The following is a 21,520-nucleotide window of genomic DNA, read 5'->3' as shown; positions in this document are numbered from 1 at the left end:
ATACGCAAAAATTTAATCGATTTATTATTCAACCTTTTTTTTATTTTTATTTTTATTTATCACTCGAAATTGATAGCCGATCGTATTCAAATCCGTTCGAATTCGATTTCCACCTTGATAATTGATGTTTTTTTCCCCGGCGAAATCGCCGTTTCAATTTCATCGATTCGATGAACAATTCTTTAACCAAACGCTGTTTTACGCTATTTTTATCGTTCTTCGTGATTTTGAAGTATCGTTTTTTTTTATTCAGAGTAATTTTAATCCCATTTTTTGGGAAATAATTGTTGCTGCGTTTTCGCGATAATTTAACGGAGCACGATTAATCCTCCAGTAATCCAAACTGTCGTTGAAAATACTTTTTCATTAAAAAAAGAAAAGAAAAAAAAAATAACGATAATCGTAATATCGTTCGAAAAATTCGTAAATTAAATTATCGTAGTATAAAGAAATCTTGACGATCAACATTTGTTCATAATTAATGATTGAGAGAAAATTTAAACTCGAGATCGAAATATGGGAAAGAAATGGATTACAGGAGGAGTAATGGATGATACTTCGTAATGGATAACAATTGTAATACTTAAATAGTGTACTTAACGATCGCACGACACGAACGTAATTACTTTGTTTCACGACGTATCATAAATTTGTTAAAATCGTGTTGATCGATTGAAACGCACCGCGCATCCGATTATTATTCGATCCAATCCTCTCCAAGTGCCATTAAAATCGCGGTAAAAAAAAACCATCGCTCAGGTTCCCATTTCTATTTTTTCTCTTTTTTTTTTTCCTTCACAACAAACCCGGATCGGAAGTAATTTCGAAATGAAAAATTGAAAAGTGCCCTTTTCACCCTGATAATGTCCCTCGAACCGTTAAGTTTTAAGAGTAAGTTTTTAAGAGTAGACTGTGTAAAAGCGTTTTACCATTTTCTTCTTTTTTTTTTTTTAGTTTCACCGATGGCGGAATTGTCGTCACAGGTATAAATATATATATATATATATTAAGTTACGTGAATTAGAGAGAATGAAGGTTGAAGAAACGGAAGTCTTTTCGAACAATTCGTTTTAACAAGTAACTATATGTATATATATATATATATACATACATACATACATATATTCTTGAGACTTTAATAAAATAAAATGTACATGAACAAGACTGACACGATGGTTTCATCTTTATTATAAAAAATTCCCTCTTCCAACAGTTCCATTCCACTAGAAATACGATTAAGATTAATAGAATTAATAAAAATAATAAAAATACGAATGCAAAGTTGAACGAAATTGCATCGTTTTACGACACGCGTTGGAATGTTTCGAGCGAAAGCAACGGCCGGCCACTTGATTAACCCTCCCCCCAGGAGGCAGAGAGCGTCATTTTTACAGCGGAGGCTGTCATGTTTTTCCATCTCGTTCCTCCGCGTTACAGCCTATTTCCAAGTGTTGTGATTAGCGGTGCGCGAAAGATGTTATTCTTGCGTATGGGTGTTTGTCTTCGCTGCGCTCTCTCCCACGAAGATCGTCTGAAACAGTGAGAAACACGGCACACAGGAATCGGCGATGATAGCAAAACATTGTTCCCTGTCGTTATCGTTCCATTTCCCTCCCAATTTCACCCCTTTTCTCCTTTCTCCTTCGTAGAAGAGTCTTGTTTCTCCTCGACGTGAAAAGGAAAGGAAAAAGCGTCCCCTTTATGCTCGAAACGTTTCCGTATCGCGCCGCCAAATATTCCTGCGAAAATTCGTGGCGACCATCGTAAAAACTTCTTTTTTTTTATGGCCGCGTCGCGATAAACAAAGCTTCTCCTTTCCTATCCACGCAAACGGAAAAAGGGAAACGGGGGAGGGGGAAGGGAAACAAAGAAGGGAAGAGGAATCTGCGACTCTCCCCCTCCCCCTCAGCCCTTTTCTCCGCCGCAAAGCGCCGCCACCGTAAATCGATTATCGTTTTACGACGAGGATCTTGGATTATCGTTTCGCACGTTTCCCTCTCACGAAAAACCGTCCCTTCCTGTTTTTTCCCTACCTGGCGCACCGCGGTCAGGTACTCCTTCTGACCGAACCCCGTTTTATTGCCCCCCTATATACCTACCCGATTCCTCCTAATGCGGCGATTATCCATCGAAACGACTCGCGACCGGCCGTGTGTAGATAATTCTCCTTCCTAAATACGAGCGGGTTAAATCCTCCTCGAATCGAGTCTCCCTTTTTTCCTTTCCTCACAATAATATTCCTCCGCTATTTTCTTTCCTTTCCAAACGAATTTATGCGAATTCTTCTAGTTGTAATTGAATTTTTTGAATTATCCTCGACTCGATTCCGTGTGTTGATTCCGTGTGTTCGAAAGGGGATCGATATTTCGCGAGGGCAGTGTACTTGTACTCCCCGGGATAATAATTGAGAGCCGTGGCAAAATGGTGCGAGTCATGACGCGATATTATTAAAATTGACTGGAATTGGACGTAATGGACGGGGGAGGGTTGGAAAGGGTTCTCTCGCCGCTGAGAAATCGGTGCCAATTGGAGGCGCGTTTGATCGGTCGTCCAACACCTGCCTGCCTGCATCTCTTTCTTTCGCCATCGATCGCACTTTCCCTCCACAAACTTTTATCGTACACCGTTAAAGATATTACGATTTCGTTGATTTTTAATACGAATTTCTTTCCTCTTCTCTCGAATTTTTTTCCAAAGATTTATTAACAACGGAATATGAAAAAAAAGGAAGCAAATATTTGCGATTTCGTAGAAAATTTGTTCATATTCCGTTCGCGATTATTTCCGTCGCGAAATAAAACAAAACTCGGGCGAATCCTTCCCCGAGGAGGGGATGGAAAATAAACGAAAGTTTCACAAGTTTCGTTTCTCGTCGATTAAATAGAAAATGTGTTTTCGAACACACGGTGGCGGCGAGCAAGTATCGGTATGTCAATGGGAAGGAGAAGGGGAGAAGGGGAAGGGGAGGAGGAAGGAGGAGAATCAAAGGTTTTTCGGTTTGGCCCGATGGCCCGCTTAAAACTTTTACCTTTCGGAGGAACGTTTGCACGGAAACGATGAAACGGAAATTTAACGAAAGATCGGGGGGCGGCAGGGGCCGAGGGGTGGGCACACAACACCACACCGCCGCTCCTGTTTGTACAATCGATTCCGTGGAGCGTGGTGCTTTTATATTGCCAGCAAGGATCCCCTCGAAAATATCGAAAAATCTTCGATCGCATCCCTTGCTAGAACAAAAACTTGCTACACCTGATCGAATTTAATTCGATTGGACAACTCATCGTCTCATTTACTTCTTCCTCCAATCTCTTTTCTTCGTCCCTTATTTTTATATCAGGAAGAAATGATGGTGTAATGGGATCGCAAGAGGAATGAGCTGAATTACAGCTAAAAATCGAAAATATTGAAAAATCTTCGATCCCTACTAGAACAAAAACTTGCTACACCTGATCGAATTTAATTCGAATTTAATTGGACAACTTATCGTCTCATTTACTTCTTCCTCCAATTTGTTTCCTTCGTCCCTTATTTTTATATCAGGAAGAAATGATGATGTGATGGAATGTCAAGAGGAATGAGCTGGATTACTAAAAATCGAAAATATCGAAAAATATTCAATCGCATCCCTATCCTTGCTAGACCAAAAACTTGCTACACCTGATCGAATTTAATTCGATTGGACAACTTATCGTCTCATTTACTTCTTCCTCCAATCTCTTTCCTCCATCCCTTATTTTTATATCGTTTATCCTAATCGTGGTGGAGGAAAAAATGATGGGATCGCAAGAGGAATGACATGGATTAAGGCTAAAAATCGAAAATATCGAAAATATCGAAAAATTTTCGATCGCATCCCTACTAGAACAAAAACTTGCTATACCTGATCGAATTTAATTCGATTGGACAACTCATCGTTTCATTTACTTCTTCCTTTAATCTCTTTCCTCCATCCCTTATTTTTATATTCCTTATATTTATCCTAATCGTAGCTTCGTGAAGGAAAAAATGATGGCATAATGGATCGTGGAATCGCTAAAAATCGAAAATATCGAAAATATCGAAAAATCTTCGATCGCATCCCTACTAGAACAAAAACATCTGATCGAATTTAATTCGATTGGACAACTTATAGTCTCACTTACTTCTTCCTCCAATCTCTTTCCTCCATCTCTTATTTTTATATCAGGAAGAAATGATGGTGTAATGGAATCGCAAGAGGAATGAGCTTACGGTTAAAAATCGGAAAATATCGAAAAATCTTCGATCCTTACCTTTGCTAGACCAAAAACTTGCTACATCTGATCGAATTTAATTCGATTGGACAATTTATCGTCTCATTTACTTCTTCCTCCAATCTCTTTCCTCCATCCCTTATTTTTATATCAGGAAGAAATGATGGTGTAATGGAATCGCAAGAGGAATGAGCTTACGGTTAAAAATCGGAAAATATCGAAAAATCTTCGATCCTTACCTTTGCTAGACCAAAAACTTGCTACATCTGATCGAATTTAATTCGATTGGACAATTTATCGTCTCATTTACTTCTTCCTCCAATCTCTTTCCTCCATCCCTTATTTTTATATCAGGAAGAAATGATGGTGTAATGGGATCAAGAGGAATGAGCTGGATTACGGTTAAAAATCGGAAAATATCGAAAAATCTTCGATCCTTACCCTTACTAGACCAAAAACTTGCTACACCTGATCGAATTTAATTCGATTGGACAACTTATCGTCTCATTTACTTCTTCCTCCAATTTCTTTCTTCTTCGTCCCTTATTTTTATATCAGGAAGAAATGATACTGTAATGGGATCAAGAGGAATGAGCTGGATTACGGTTAAAAATCGAAAATATCGAAAAATCTTCGATTCCTACTAGAACAAAAGTTGCTATACCTGATCGAATTTAATTCAACTTATCATTTACTTCTTCCTTCAATTTCTTTCCTCCATCCCTTATTTTTACATCGTTTATCCTAATGGAGGAAGAAATGATGGGATCGCAAGATGGATTACGGCTATTACTGTTCGAGGGAGAGGAGAGGTGGTGGAAAATTATCGCACGCGATATTTTGTTTGTGAAAACGTGGTGCGAGAATTTGTGAAATTCGAACGGATGGTAAATATTGGCAACGAAACTTGTAAGTCGGCCGATTAAAGGTACTCGCAACTCGTGGAAATAAAAGCGAACACAACGTGAAACTAATGAAGATGGAACATTAAACATGTTCAATATTAGCGATCAAATATTTATAAAGAAATGTTTACTGGTACGTATGTACAGATTCTCTGAATCGATGTTTGCGCTAGTGTAGACCTGTTTTCTTAACGTGTTAGGAATATCGTTTCAGCGTTCCTACTTATTTCGCCTCTTTATGATCCCGCGCCAACTAATTCAATTCCGCCACGTTAAATGTATCGCATTTTTATCCTATTATCTGGCAATTTTAACTCTATTCTCCATCGGTATAAATTGTCACGTCGATCGCGTGTCTATTTTTGCGCTCGAACAAACACGAACCTGAAAGTTTCCTGAGAAGAATTTTTCCTCCACCAACCCCTTCCTTCAACGACGCTTATTCATCCCGGTCGTTAACGCGATTCAAATTGGAAGGAAATGTGCCCGACACGTAGGCATAGCGCCAACAATTTCTCCTTGGGAAAACGATGACAAAGTCGGGAAGATAGCGTCTATTCGGGGGAGGGAGGAAATTCTTTTTCTCTTCTAACGTGTGACTAACTTTAGTACTTTGGCATTAAACAAGAGAGATAACGTTGCTTGCGAACAAAGCAAGGATCTTGCCTCTCGATGACTAATCCACCCGTAGTGTTCGTCAGAGCTTTACAAATAAGATTGTAACCGGAGGAAAACGTCCATTATACAGTTTCAACAGGTTACGTTACCGCTGGGAAACCTTTACCCTCCCCTTCGATTCGTTTCATTCGATCTCCTTTCATTCCGGCTTATCGATTATGGCCGGTTATTTGTCGATCGATTGTCCTGCACGAACGTTTTCACGATGATTCACGATTCATGGTTCAACATTTCCATCCAAGTTTTCGAGAAATAAAAAAAATTTCATTTTCGAGGGAATAAAGAATATCTTTCCTTCTCGTAGGTGGATAATCCTCTTTCTCTCTCTTGAATAATCCCGTTGAAAGAATTTCCCGAAACTTTCACTTTCTCGTTCGAAAATTATTGCTCCAAGGTTTTTTTCCAAGACGGAAACGAAGAAGAAGAAGAAGAAGAAGAAGCGTGGAATAATTGCACTCGGTGCAGAGCGTGAAACGTAGACCGGTTAAAAAGTTTGCGCAACCGATTCGAGGGGGTCTCTGCCGAGGCGGACGTCGTCGAGCAATTGTGCTCTATTGATCCTGCCAAGCGACTCGGTTATTACTTGCAAATATTTACCGATTTCTCGCTATGACAAACAAGCTAAGCGAGCCGCGATTTCGACGAGCTTTGCTCGCTTTTTCAACTGTTTATAACCTTTTCCTCCTCCTTCTTCTTCTTTTTTCTCTTCGAAGATATATCATCGCTCGCGCCAAGTCGCGGCAACAAACTAATAAGATAGTAATAGGGAAGATAAGGTGTCGTAGATAAGGTCGAATTATCGTCGTATTTTCGTCTTCCCGTGAACATCAATAGGTTCGAAGTTCTTTCTTATTTGTTTTACGTAGTAAGTAAGTAATCGCTTTCGAGGAGGGGGGAAAAAAAATGTGTTTTTCAGAACACATGGAGGAACAATGAATTCGAGTTGAGAAATGGAACGGAGGAATAATTAAGGTAATTTAAACCGCGTTTCGCCACTTTCGTTGAAATAAATCTACGTTTAGGATAAACGAGACGAAAGATAACCGAAGTAGGTTATCTTAAAATTATCGTGAAATAAAGTCTCGTACAAACTCTAGCGACGAAGTCTCATATTGAAGGTATTCCTTTATAATTATTAAATTATAATTTATCGTTTGTATCAGACGCGATCTCCGCGCTAGTGGAATATATATTTTGTACCCTCCAGCCTCTAAAGGGAAAATTAGACGGGGTGTGCGAGGGAGGGGAGTGGCGTAAGTGGATGCAGGGCGAAATTGAGTCACTTAAAAAACGATAGACCGCGTGTGCTTTATCGTGCTGGAGACGGCGCAGACCAGACCCTCGAAAAAGAGTCACGTGCTGTGCGTGCCTCGCCGGCCTTTTCCCAGATTTGTGCGGCCCTCGAGATCGACCGTCGGCCTATCTCCGACCCAGGAGGGCCGGCAGGCCACCCCCTCCCCTCGATTCGGCTAAAAATAATAGACCGCGCCTCGCACGTTCCTCGAGGACGAATCGAGGACCAAGAACATTGGACGAATCTTGGACGAGGAAGAGGAAAAAGAATCTCGGCAAAGCGTGGATCTCGCGGATTATTGGAGCGATGTATAAATATTGGAAATTGTCTCTGATCGAACGAGATTCTTAAAAAAAGGAGGAGAAAAATTGTCGAAAATAGGAGAAGGCAGAGGAAAAAATCAGAGGTGGGGAAGAAGCGTGAAACGAGGGCTTTCCCCGGGCTCGGGGAAATTAGTTTTGACCCGATTATGCCGGCTGCTTAATGCGGTTCACGCTCTCGTCTCGAGCGCAAATGTTGTGACAGCGATTTACCAAGTCACGGGTCAAGATTTGCACGGGTTTAAATCGCCGTTCGAACACGTTTCAGGTTGTGCTTTATTCACAGACACGGATCGGCCGATCACACCTTCACCTCCGAGTCAATCTTCCACCTCGACTTTTCCAACGGTTCTTCTCTATTTTTGTTTTTCTAGCGCAGAGACGAGCGCAATTGACGAGAGAGAGAGAGATGAATTTATTTATTTTTCTTTTCTTTTCTTTTCTTTTTCTTTTCTCGAAAGAATAAAAGTGAAAAAGTCTCGGTAAGTTAACGATAAACTAAGTTTTCTTATCTTTGATTTACGATACCGACAGGTTTACTTTAATTTTCTTCGTCACCTTCTCGGAAAGAATTCTCGTACGACGACGTTCGCGCCTCTCCCTCGACGGAACCAACTCCTTATTATCGTGATTTATACCACGATATATTTGCAATATATTTAGATATTCGCGCGACGATTTCCAGTAATTTTTCGGACGTGACCCAACCGCGGACGCACCTGATTTCCCCGGCAAAAAACATTGACTTTTCGACGGTTTGTTGTTTCGCAAAGCGTTGAAACAACAAACCCTCGTTCGCTCCGTGATCGCGCGACAGGTATTTAGCCATTCGCCTAAATACTTATTTTTCTAGGTCGAAAAAGGGGGGGGAATTCGGGAAGAAAATTTTCCCCTTTCCCTTACAACTTTTTCAACTTTCATCCTCTCCAAAAATTTCTCAAACACGAGTGTACGAATTTTGTTCCTCTTTTTTTCTTTCACGCGATTGATTCGTAGATTGAAATAATGGGGTGATAATTTTTCGAACAAAGGGGGGAAAAAATCTAGCTAGAATTTTCGTGCACGGCGCGTGAACGAAGTATCGACGGCGTTAATAACGGGGGAAAACAGGGGTAGGCCACCCACGTGGAGGCAGGTAGCCGTTGTTTCAGTCCGTCTCGCATCCATCCCCATCGTGTCACCTCCCTCGTCTCTTTATATAAATGACAAAACACTTTTATCGAGCCGAAGTGACTCTTGACTCGCGAGTCTCGCTACTTGAAACAGGTAGTCAAACAGTCGTTCGGCCTCGGTGAACGAAAAGGAAATTCTTTTCGGAGCGGTTTAATAACACGAGAAGGGAGAATCGATGGAAAAGTTTCGATTTTCGAAATTGAATATCCAAGAAAGATTGGAATATTTATTTATTCCATACAATTATATTACATGCTCTTGCACAGAAGGAGGAAGGATTTTTCGTAATCGTTTGTTCAGAGGTAAAAATTGTTACGGATAAAACTAGATTTTAATTCTTTTCTTTTTAAATCTTTACCTCGAAGGAAGCAGAAGTCGCGCGCAGAGTTCTCTCTCTCTGAAATTCGTAACGCGAATCTCTGTGCCGCTTTTTTTTTATCGCGCGCAAATAAGTTGTTAAAATTCCAGGTCGCAATAAAACGTACCGGCGACGAGACCGGTATGACTCCCAGACCGAAAATAAAGCGTCCGATAATTGGCGTGAAAGGAAGAAAAAAAAAAAACAAGAAAGTATTCTTCCACGAAAAGCGAAAGAAAAAATAAACAATCTCGTTCGCGTTTACGCGAAAAGAAATAACAATCTCATCCGTTCGAACGACCAAAACGACGTATAAAAGAAAGAAGAGGAAGAAAAAAAAAAGTCCCTAGCCGAGGAGATCCTAGATAGATTGGGCGTGGATGTTCGAGATACTGCTTCTTCTAATCTAGGCCAAATAGCAAATCGTTATTTAATCGGAGATTAAGGATCGGTTACTAATCGAAACAAACAGCACTCGATTGCGCACTTGTGCCGCTCTTGCGGGGGGCAGGAGGAGGAGGAGGGGGAGTAGGAGGGGAGACGGAGACGGGAGGGGAGAGGGGGAGTAGTGATTTGTTGTAACGAAGAACGAAGCCCGCGCTCGCTTGGCACAATGTAGCCACTTGTTTACAGGGACAATATTTTCATTCCGCAAACAATTGGTGGCTCGATAAAGACCCGGCGTACAGGTGGGTGCTCTCTCCGATCTAACGTTGGAACGCGCCGCCCGTTCGTCAATGCCTCTCTCCTCCCTCCCTCCCTCCCTCTTACCATCCCTCTCTATATATGTATATATATATATATATATTTGTGTGTGTATGTGTGTGTGTTTACGAATCTCTCGAGTAAAGTATTAGCCGACTCTAAACGCTTGAATCGTCGAGTTGTATGCCTTCGATTCGTCGCCCCGTCACGCCGCCAACCTGACCGATATTTCTCTCTCTCCCTCTTTCCTTTTTTAACGATACACCTAGTTTGTTACTTTTTTCCTCTCTCTTCATTCATTCTCCGTGAGAATAATGGGAGGGGAGAGAGGGATGTTAGTATTTTTCGAGCCTCTTTTAAGATTCATCTCATTCGAGGCTCCCTTTTTTTCTTCTTCTTTCTTATCGAATCGCGAAGATTCGTTTTGGAAAAGAAAGATGAAAAAGGAGGGGAGGGGTTAATTGGATGATTAGATCCAAGTTAATGCGATTAATCAAGGAGGAGGTCACGATATTAATATAATAATAACAACATTAGAATTGATTCGATTCCGATTGGCGAGATAAAGGATGGAAACCCGAGCCGATCGTTTCGTATTACCAGCCGTCGGTAAAACTAAAATCCGGCGGTGGAAGGAAATGGGGCGCGATAAAACGCGGAGGGCAAGGCGTCCTGGTGGACACGGAGAGGTGGAGGATAATCCTGGTGGTGTCTACGATCGAGAAACCGCAAGAATGAAAACAAGCTAAGGGGGCAAAGTCTACTCTTACGGCTGATGTGGATAATAAGCGATGCTGGATCGACTGTGAAACGGAGATTTGCCGAGGAACGATGCAACTATTATCGAGCTTCCATTGCTATTTATTAATCTAACTCACTTTTTTCTTTTTCTTCTTTTTCCCTAAATCGAAGGAGAACAGTTTTATCATGAATGAAAATGGACAAATATGACTTGGACATGGAGTCATGGTGACTCGTCCCGAACGATTACGGTTTCCATTATTACGGTTATAAATATTATATCGTTACAAGGAGGGACAATGGTTTTTCACTTTCAGAAAAATATAAAGTTTAGAATGAGTCATTGAGAGATAATATAACGAGAAAAAAAGAAAAAGAAAGAAAGAAAGAAAGAAGAAAGAAGAGGGAAAGAAAAACAATTATGTTTTATCCTTTTATCCTCGTATGAATGCGGAGAACGTATTGTAATAGCATAGATAGACATTTAGACACGGTTTTATCGTGACAGAGGCCCTCTGTTAATCGGTGGTCACTGGACAAGATACAAGGGGCGACGGACAGGCAATCGATAAAACGACGGAACTCGTTCGTCGATCGTTCGGCCCTCTACCACCTTTCGCCCCTTTGTCCGATGCCCGTCATTTTTGCCATTCGTTTTCTCTCGCTTGTGGCTCTGTGACTCGAAAAAAAAAAAGAAAAAGGTAACGAGGATAATAAAATATTCTCGAGAAGAAACCTTTTTTCCCTTTTTCTCTACATTTTCGCACGAAGGTGAACGCACGATTTCTCATATTCGCGATAAAAACGCGGAGATGCGCGAACAAAAATTTTTCGCCGATCGTTTCGTCCGAGGCTCTCTTGAATATCCGTCGCGCGAGGAAAAAGATATACGCGGAGAGACGAGCGACACTTGTTGAAATAGTAAATTGCGTATAAATTATTAACAATTAGCAAACGATGACGCGACGTGTTAAGCATAGAGAGACGAACGAGGCGAAAATATCGTCTCGAAACTGTTGGTCGACGGCAAACAAAGTTTTCTAACCGATCGTAAAAAGATTTTTCCGCTCGATCCAAGTTTTTTTAAATCAATTCCGGGGAATATTTGATCTGCGCGGTGAGATATTATCCCGTCTCACGCGGGAATAATATAGGAAAAAAAAAAAAAAGAAAAAAAGAAAAAAAAGAAGAGGAAGAGGAGGAGGAGGAGGAGGAAGAGAAAATGAAAATATTCCTTCCTCGTGACTCGAGAAGAAACGCAAAAAGTTTGACCGGCAAACGAAATATATATAAAAATATACTCGTTCCTTTATCCTTTATTCCCTTCTTTTCTTCTCACGAATAAAAATCAATCATATATCGATCGTTTCGAAACGGCTCGCAAGCGAATTTAAAACAATTTTGAGCGAGTTCCAATTAAAGGAGCGAACGATCCGCGAATCGTCGGGCAATTTGGAGCGGCTGCCTCCGAGATTACCGGATCTCTCTCGATCCCGCGGAGCGGAGAACGTGTTTGCGAACCGTATTAGCCTCGGCTTAATAAAGTTAAAAATGCACTTTGCGGCGGCCCTGCAATAATGTTAATCCCCCGCGTCGGCGGAAGCCCAGCTTTTCCACCACGCGATTTTAATCGGCCGACACAGCCCGCACGCATCCCTTTTTACCGCATAACTGCGGATCATCGAGTGATATTACGTACGTATCCACCATGATGTTCGACTCTCGATTGCGCACTTATTTGAACGCGAGAGAATAGAAAATTTATCCACCGATGAAGAAGTAACTCGTGCAACAATTTCTACATCGAGCGATACCACGTTCCTTATTCGATATTATATTCACAATGATGTTTCACAATGAACGACTCTCGATTTTTTATTCCAACGCAGAGAAGAGAAAATTTGTCAACCGATGAAGGATTAACTCGTGCAACAATTTCCATATCGAGTGATACTACGTTTCTTATATATTCACAATGAACGATTGTCGATTGTGTCCTTATTCCAACGCAGAGAAGAGAAAATTTGTCAACCGATGAAGGATTAACTCGTGCAACAATTTCTATATCGAGTGATATGTTTCTTATATATTCACAATGATGTTTCACAATGAATGACTCTCGATTGTGTTCTTATTTCAACGCAAAGAAGAGAAAATTTGTCAACTGATGAAGAATTAACTCGTGCAATAATTTCTACATCGAGTGATACTACGTTTCTTATCCGATATTATATTCACGATGATGTTTCACAATGAACAACTTTCGATTGTATCCTTATCCTTATTATATTATGTTTCTTAGCTGAACTTATAATGTTTGAACATATTCTTCTAATTGTGCGTGATATTTGGAGAGAAGAATGATGATGTTCCATTCTAAATTGTGCATTTATTTGAACGCGAGAGAAAAGAAAATTTGTCAACCGATGAAGAATTAACTCGTGCAATAATTTCTATATCGAGTGATATGTTTCTTATATATTCATAATGATGTTTCAATAAATGACTCTCGATTGTGTCCTTATTTCAACGCAGAGAAAAGAAAATTTGTCAACCGATGAAGAATTAACTCGTGCAATAATTTCTATATAATTTCTATATCGAGTGATACTATGTTTCTTATATATTCACAATGATGTTTCACAATGAACGACTCTCGATTGTGTCCTTATTTCAACGCAGAGAAGAGAAAATTTGTCAACCGATGAACAACTCGTGCAATAATTTCTGCAATTATGTTGAGTGATGATTTCTTAGCCGAACCTATAATGTTTGAACATATTCTTCTAATTGTGCGTGCTATTTGGAGAGAAGAATGATGATGTTCTATTCTAAATTATGCATTTATTTGAACGCGAGAGAAGAGAAAATTTGTCAACCGATGAGGAATCAACTCGAGCAACAATTTCTGCGATTATATCGAGTGATACTACGTTCCTTAACCGAATATATTCACGATGATGTTTGAATGATTCTCAATTGTGCACTTATTTGAATGCGAGAGAATAGAAGAGAAAATTTATCAACCGATAAAGAATTAATTTGTGTAACAATTTCTACGATTACATCGAGTGATAATACGTTTCTTAACCGAATATATTCACTATGATGTTCGATTCTAAATTGTGCACTTATTTGAACGCGAGAGAAGAGAAAATTTGTCAATGGAAAAGTTCGTGCAATAATTTCTCGCTTGCCTTGTTTGTTGTAACTACATCGAGTAATAATACGTTCCTTACCCAAATATATTCACAATAATATTCGAACGATTCTCAATCGTGCACTTATTTGAATATAGCTAAATATATTCACGATAATGTTCGAACGATTCTCGATTGTGTACTTATTTGAACGCAAAGAAAATTTGTCAATCGATGAAAAATTAATTCGTGCAATAATTTCTACGATTACGTCGAGTAATAATACGTTCCTTACTCGAATATATTCACAATGATGTTCGAACGATCCTCAATCGTGCACTTATTTGAATATATTTACAATAATATTCAAACGATTCTCGATTGCGCACTTATTTGACCGCAAGAGAAGAGAAAATTTGTCAATGAGCAACAATTTCTTTGATTACGTCGACTAACAATGTTCGAACATATTCTTCCATAATCGTGCGCGGTATTTGGACGCAGAAGTGGAAAAATTAGCGCAACAATTTGGCAGCGATCGGCCGGTTTCGTTTAATCGTGCGCGAGACTAGCGTCGATTAATCGGCGACTAACCCGTTTATTTAATTCATTCGTGGACACGGCACAGGATCATAGTTGATTGCGCCGTGTAACAATCTGTGAAATTATTAGCGCCGGCCTGGCCCGCTGTTTATCATAAATAATGTCGCGCCACGCTTTGTACGCTTTGAAACGGTGTCGCGTTTGCACTCTTGAAATTTGCATTCCCCGCGGAATATTTGCTTCCCTCGCTCGTACCAGTTAAGTCGATATTTTTCCACGTATTTTCTTACCTACGCTTGCGAGAATTTTTTCCTATCCTTCCTCCTCCTCCTCCTCCTCCTCCTCGAGGAAACCGCGTAATTCTACTTTGAAGAGAAAAATATATCCCAAGTTTTTCGCCTCTAACGGCCGGTGTGAAACCGCGAACGAGATTTCTCTCCATCCGTTGCGAGCAAAATGGGTCACCGTTCGATGATTTACACCCAGCAGCGGGTGGGGAGACGTGTTAAGTCGTTGAACAAATGCGACACATCGGCCACCCTTCCAACGCTCTCCATTCTTCGCTCCCTTTGAGATTTCGTGTCGCGCACGCGAAAGGACGACGCATTAGACCGTACTTGCCACTTCCTCGAAAAATATATCAAAAACGAATCGTAAGCAAGATTCGTTACCATTCCTCCTATCAATTTCCTCCGATTCGCAAATATCTTTTGCTTCCTTTTTTCTTCTTCTCTTCCGTCAATCAATCCCGTCGGAACGTATCGCGACGAACGAACGATCGCGTTGCGACATTGTGCAATCTTCTTGTTCAAAAATTTCGAAACGATCGAAACGAGCGATATATACTTCATTCACGGATGATATCTCGCTTGAAAGCGCATCAAAGAGGAAGAAAAATAAACGAGTGTAATTGTCGATTCTTTTCATTATTCCTTTTCCTCTCCTTTTCTATAAAATACGAGGGAAGAAAAGGAAAATGGCGAAATGACGAGGAAGAAATTTTAAAATTTCGACACGATCGAAACGAGCGATATATACTTCATTCACGGATGATATCTTCAAAGGGGAAGAGAAATAAACGAACGAGTGTAATCGTTGAGTCTTTCTCTCCTTTTCAAAAAAGTACTAGGGAAGAAAAGGAGAGTGGCGAAATGACGAGGAAGAAGTTTTAAAATTTCGAAACGATCGATATATACTTCATTTACGAATAATACCTTGCTTTGAAGCGCATCAAAGAGGAAGAGAAATAAACGAGTGTAATCGTTGAGTCTTTTTCCTCTCCTTTTCGATAAAGTACGAGGGAAGGAAAGGAGAATGGCGAAATGACGAGGAAAAAATTTTAAAATTTCGAAACGATCGAAACGAACGATATATACTTCATTTACAAATGATATCTTCGAAATATCTTCGAAACGCGTCAAAGAGGAAGAGAAGTAAACGAGTATAATTGTCGATTCTTTTCATTATTCCTTTTCCTCTCCTTTTCGATAAAATAGGAGGGAAGGAAAGAGTAGCGAAATGACGAGAAAGAAGTTTTAAAATTTCGAAACGAGCGATATATACTTCATTCATAGATGATATCTTCGAAGCGCATCAAAAAGGAAGAGAAATAAACGAACGAGTGTAATCGTTGATTCTTTTTCCTCTCCTTTTTGATAAAATACGAAGGAAGGAAAGAAGAATGGCGAAATGACGAGGAAGAGGTTTTAAAATTTCGAAACTATCGATATATACTTCATTCACGGATGATATCTTCGAAGCGTGTCAAAAAGGAAGAGAAATAAACGAACGAGTGTAATCGTTGATTCTTTTTCCTCTCCTTTTTGATAAAATACGAAGGAAGGAAAGAAGAATGGCGAAATGACGAGGAAGAGGTTTTAAAATTTCGAAAGTAACGATATATATTTCATTCACTGATGATATCTTCGAAGCGCGTCAAAGAGGAAGAGAAGTAAACAAGTATAATCATCGATTCTTTTCATTATTCCTTTTCCTCTCCTTTTCGATAAAATAGGAGGGAAGGAAAGAGTAGCAAAATAACGAAGAAGAAATTTTAAAATTTCGAAACTATCAATATATACTTCATTCACGGATGATATCTTCGAAGCGCGTCAAAGAGGAAGAGAAGTAAACGAGTGTAATCGTCGATTCTTTTCATTATTCCTTTTCCTCTCCTTTTCGATAAAATAGAAGGGAAGGAAAGGAAAGAGTAGCGAAATGACAAGAAAGAAGGTTTAAAATTTCGAAACGAGCGATATATACTTCATTCATAGATGATATCTTCGAAGCGCGTCAAAGAGGAAGAGAAGTAAACGAGCATAATCGTCGATTCTTTTTATTATTCTTTTCGATAAAATAAGAGGGAAAGAAAGGAAAACGGCGAAATGACGAGAAAGAAGTTGTAATCGTCGATCCTTTTCATTATTCTTTTTCCTCTCCTTTTCGATAAAATAGAAGGAAAGAAAAGGAAAGAGTAGCGAAATGACAAGAAAGAAGTTTTAAAATTTTGAAACTATCAATATATACATCATTCACGGATGATATCTTCGAAGCGTCAAAGAGGAAGAGAAGTAAACGAGTGTAATCGTCGATTCTTTTGATTATTCTTTTCGATAAAATACGAGGGAAGGAAAGGAGAAATAACGAGGAAGAAATGGAGGGTCGACTCGCGTCGCGTCGCGACGGAGGGAGAGAAAAGCGAAGCGCGACTGGATCGAGTTAAGCTAACCGAATTATCAGCCGAAAATTCGATCTCTTTTTATTACGCCCGTTTAATATTCATGGGCCACGGGACGGTTAATTATTCGAGACGCGATAAACGATTAATCGGCGCTGATCCGCGACGTGGCGGAAAAAGCGGAAAATTCGATTGCAAAACTCGATTGTACGGGACGCTCGGGAAACGTTTGTTATTGTTGATTTTCTACGCGTTCCGCGTTTTCGAAACATTTTTCTCCTTCCGCGTAGACGGACGACTCGCGATGTTATTATTTCTCTCACGAGGAGGGGGGAGAGAATAAGGAAAATGTGTCTCTTTGATTCGTTTCCTTGTTAAAATAAGCCAAGATTGTTTGATAAATTCTCCTTGCCGAGAAGGAATTCGAGTGTACTTATAGTTAGAAGAGGCTTAATTCGATCGTAAATATCGACAAATTTACGTTGAATGTTTAGAATTATCAGTTATACGGATGTAGATAAATATTATGCGTGTATATATTTGTTGTTGTAATTAAATGTTATCGGGGCCTATTTGAGTTATCTAGCTTTGACATAGGTAATGAAAGCGGCCGCGTATTCTTACCGCTCTCTGCAATTTGCCGTGCTTCGATATTCGACTCGTTAAAAAATTATTCCGTTTCTCGATAATCGCCGCGCGAAAGTCGAAAAATAATTCCACGATTAAACGTTTATCGCGACCGCGCCAATCCTTTTCAACTTCCATCCGTCGTTTCGTATCCATTTACGGGATAAGATAAGAGAAAAAGGATCAATCGTTGATTTCAATTTCGTTCGATTTTCTCGAATCGTGGAACCGGTGGATGGAAAGAAAGTGTATCTACATTTTTTCTTCGAATAAAAAGGAACGATCGGATAATATGAAAGTGAGAAAGATGTTTAAATATCTTTAAACGATATTGGAGAAATTTTTGGATACAAACTCGTTAGAAAATTATGTATAACAAAGAAGTGAATTTCGACGAGAGTCACACACGTTTCACGAACCTTCTTCGAATATTCCAAATCGTCCCGGCTCGACGAGTAGCTTCTTCTCCTCCTCCTCTTCGTCCTTCACCAATAATAAATACCGCGTGAACATCGAATCGCACCACAGCCACGAATTTGCAAAAAACCACTGTTCAAAGTCGAACCCCTTCGAATCAACCCCACTAACACCAGCGAAAAGGACGATAGCGAGCCACGCGAGCGAGCGAGCAAGTAACTTTTATAAGCGACGAAGAAAGAAGGGAGAGTAGAAAGTAAAAAGTAAAGGGAAAAATTTGCAAGAAAAGAAAAAAAAAAAGGAAAATTACAAACCGAAACGAAACAAAAAGCGAAGAATAATAATAATAATAATAGTAAGAAGAGAGGAAAGAAGAAAAGCGTGGAAGGCCGTGGCGTGAGGCGCGTCGATAGGTGTGAAACGCGTGGCAGACAGACAGTTGACATGACATGAGAGAGGAGCGTGTTTGGGACGCGGCGTTTGGGACGCGGCGGTGGCCGGGCATCGTGGATATCCCGGCGTTGGATATTGCGCAAGCGGCGATTTCCGCAGCTGCGCGGTCCGCTGGTCGGGCGAAGCCGGCCGGCCTGCCTCTTCCACCGCTCGCATTATCGCGCCACAGATTGACGCGATACGAGGGGGACACGCTCCGCTCCCGGCCGATTGGTGGGCGCGGGCGCGCGGTGGGGCGTGCCGCGCGCCCATTGGCCGGGCAGCGTGGAACAGGCGCGGCGCAGCGGGACGGAGTGGGGCGTGTTTGAACAAGATCGGGAGACCGAAGAGTAGCGGAGTACACTCGCTTACCGGCCTCCATCCACACGGCACACAGAGAGACAGAGAGACGTCGAGAGACCGAGGTGAATGAGGGAGGTGAGTGGTGAGGCGAGGCGGCTCGAGCACACGTACGGACCGTTCTCTCGCTGGTGGACGCGCGCGACCAGCCCGCGTCCGATCCGATCCACCACAGTCGCGCCGCGTTGTCCAAACGATCGTGGATCGTGGTGACAAGTGATCGTCCCGATGGAACCGTGTCTCCAAGCGTAACCAGATCGCGATATCCAAATATATATATATATATATATTTGTGCGTATAGATATACATCTCGAACGAGATTCCTACTGTGTGAAAACAAAAGTATATATATATATATATTATATACACAAAATATATACACGTATTGAGTGCGCGCGATTTCCGATGTGATTTATTCCGATTATTCGAGGACTGGACGTCGAGGCGAGAGTGAGAGTTTTTCGTTCGTCGTTTCGTACGTACGTTTGTGAATCGATTCGGGACCAGACATAGAGGGAGAGAGAGAGAGGGAGGAGGCGGAGGAGGAGGCGGCGGAGGAGGTGGAGGAGGAGGAGGAGGTGGAGGAGGAGGAAGAGGAGCGACGTCTCGAACGACGGAAGTAGAGCTGGTGGCGGAGGAAGCGAGAGATCCGGCGTTTCGGAGGGGTGGCAAGGATTTTCCTGGCCGAGGAGAAGATTAGGGACTCGTCGCATCACCAGCAGCAGCAGCCGTGGTACCGAGGTTTTCATGACTCTCGTTTGACGAGCAGACAGCAGCCCGCCATCCCGGCACCGGTCAGCTCTATGACCATGCTCCAGTCGCAGAAGCTGTACAGCGACGCTGGTAGCCTCGGCGGCGCGATGACCAGCGCCGCGATGTCCACGATGGGCAGCATGGCGCCGACGTACAGCTCGATCAACTCGGTGGGATGCATGCCGATGGGCATGTCGATGGGCGTCGGAGTCGGGCCGAGCTGCAGCCCCCAAGGCGCCGGCGGGTTCAACATGAGCAGCATGAGCTCGGCCATGGGGATGGCCTCGATGGGCGGCGGTGGCATGGGTGGGTACGGGAGCGCGTCGATGGGCGGCGGTGGCGCGTGCATGAGCGCCGTCGGGTACGGGCCCCTGACGCCGGGCGGCGGCGCCGGGGTGGCCAGGGACCCGCTCTCCCTGGCCGAGCCCGACTCGCCCAACTCGGCCCTGCAACGGGCGAGGACCGACAAGTCTTACCGGCGCAGCTACACCCACGCGAAGCCGCCCTACTCGTACATCAGCCTGATCACGATGGCGATCCAGAACGCGCCGACCAAGATGCTCACCCTGTCCGAGATCTACCAGTTCATCATGGATCTGTTCCCGTTCTACAGGCAGAATCAGCAGCGGTGGCAAAACTCGATCAGGCACTCGCTCAGCTTCAACGATTGCTTCGTGAAGGTGGCGCGCACCCCGGACAAGCCGGGCAAGGGCTCGTTCTGGACCCTGCACCCCGAGAGCGGGAACATGTTCGAGAACGGGTGCTACCTTCGAAGGCAGAAGAGGTTCAAGGACGAGAAGAAGGAGCTGACCAGGCAGAACAACAAGCACCAGCAGCACCACACGGGGGCGGCGGCGGCCGCGGCCGCGGTCGCCGTCGCAGCCGCGGCCGGCCACAACAGCCCCACCTCCCACGAGCTCGCCCACGCGGCCAAGAAGAGCGCGGCCTCTTCTCTCCACCACGGGCCCCAGCAGCAGGACGACAAGGACCTCCACTCGCTGGTCACCTCGCACCACCACCATCACGCGGCGGCGGCGGCGGCGGCGAGCCTCCACCAGCACCACGCGAGCCTGAAGAGCGACGCGGCCGACATAGGCGGCCTGCTCGGGCCGGACCTCGGCGCGGCGCACGACGAGCTGACCGCGATGGTCAGCCGAAGCCTTCACCCTCACCTCATCTCGGAGCCGGCCGCCGCCCTCCACCACGGGATGGCGGGCAGCCTGAAGCAGGAGCCGCCGTACACCGCCGCCAGCCACCCGTTCAGCATCACGAGGCTGCTGCCCGGCGCGACGGCGGCCACCTCGCCCGGCGCCCAGGACATCAAGCCGCCCGAGATGAAGATGTACGAGCAGCTGCACCAGAGCTACGCCAACTTCGGCTCGCCGCACCACCCGCACGCCCACTCGGCGCCCCCGAGCCACCACCATCACAACGGGATGCACGCGGCCTCGAACGCGGCCACCCCGATGCACAACATGACCAACCACCACCACCAGGAGTATTACCAGAGCCCGTTGTACCATCACGCGACCAGCGTGGCGAGTAGCAGCGCGCCCCCGCCGTCCACCGTCGCCACAGCGGCACCGGGCTTGTGACATCACGCTACCCATCCCTACGCCCTGGCCTGAGTCGCTGCAGCCGCGGCCTACGCCGCCACCAATCCCTCGTCCACCACCGTCAATTTCGTCCTACCGCCCGCCGCCCACCACCACCATCATCATCATCACCACCATCATCTTCTTCAACCGCCCGCCTCCTCCTTCGCTTCCTCCTCCTCCTCCTCCTTCTCTTCGTCCTCCTCCTCCTCCTCCTCCTCCTCCTCGTCCTCCTCGTCCTCGTCCTCGTCCTCGTCCTCGTCCTCGTCGTCGTCCTCGTCGTCCATGTCCTCGTCCTCCTCTTCCTCGTCATCGTCGTCGTCGTTGTCCTCGTCCTCCTCCTCCTCCTCCTCGTCCTCCTCGTCCATGTGCTCGTCGCACCCGACGCCCGTTGTGTCGCAATCCGTTCGAGCCTCGGCGACCATTCAACCGCAGCAGCAGCAGCAGGAGTCGCAGGAGCCGCAGCAGGAAGAGAAACGCCGGCGGCCGAGGTGCGAGGGAAACGAGGTGGAGGTGGGTTGCTGGCCCGTCGCGCACGAGAACGATTACGACGAGGAGGAGGAGGAGGA

At 43.6% G+C, this 21,520-nt stretch overlaps 1 protein-coding gene and 1 long non-coding RNA gene across 2 annotated transcripts; one reads left to right on the top strand and one right to left on the bottom strand.

The window, feature by feature from the left end:
• Positions 1–779: 779 nt before the first annotated feature.
• LOC107964972 lies at positions 780–18,089 on the bottom strand. Its single transcript, XR_003305368.1, has 2 exons — positions 17,813–18,089; positions 780–1,531 (listed from the first exon to the last, which is right to left on the bottom strand). It is a non-coding gene; the product is annotated as an uncharacterized LOC107964972 (long non-coding RNA).
• A 1,137-nt stretch (positions 18,090–19,226) lies between these two features.
• On the top strand, positions 19,227–21,110 carry LOC411296 (silk gland factor 1). The gene has a single exon (XM_394770.7). The coding sequence runs from the start codon at positions 19,407–19,409 to the stop codon at positions 20,949–20,951; it is 1,545 nt and encodes a 514-aa protein (XP_394770.5). The 5' UTR covers positions 19,227–19,406; the 3' UTR covers positions 20,952–21,110.
• Positions 21,111–21,520: the final 410 nt, after the last annotated feature.

This window comes from Apis mellifera, linkage group LG9 (assembly GCF_003254395.2).
Source record: "Apis mellifera strain DH4 linkage group LG9, Amel_HAv3.1, whole genome shotgun sequence".
Taxonomy (NCBI): domain Eukaryota; kingdom Metazoa; phylum Arthropoda; class Insecta; order Hymenoptera; family Apidae; genus Apis; species Apis mellifera.
The sequence above is the reverse complement of the archived record's forward strand: the minus strand, read 5'-3'. Positions and strand labels throughout refer to the sequence as shown.

What these genes read in the sequence shown, in the direction of transcription:
- LOC411296 (XM_394770.7), top strand. Translation starts at nt 19,407, where the DNA reads ATGACCATGCTCCAGTCGCAGAAGCTGTACAGCGACGCTGGTAGCCTC.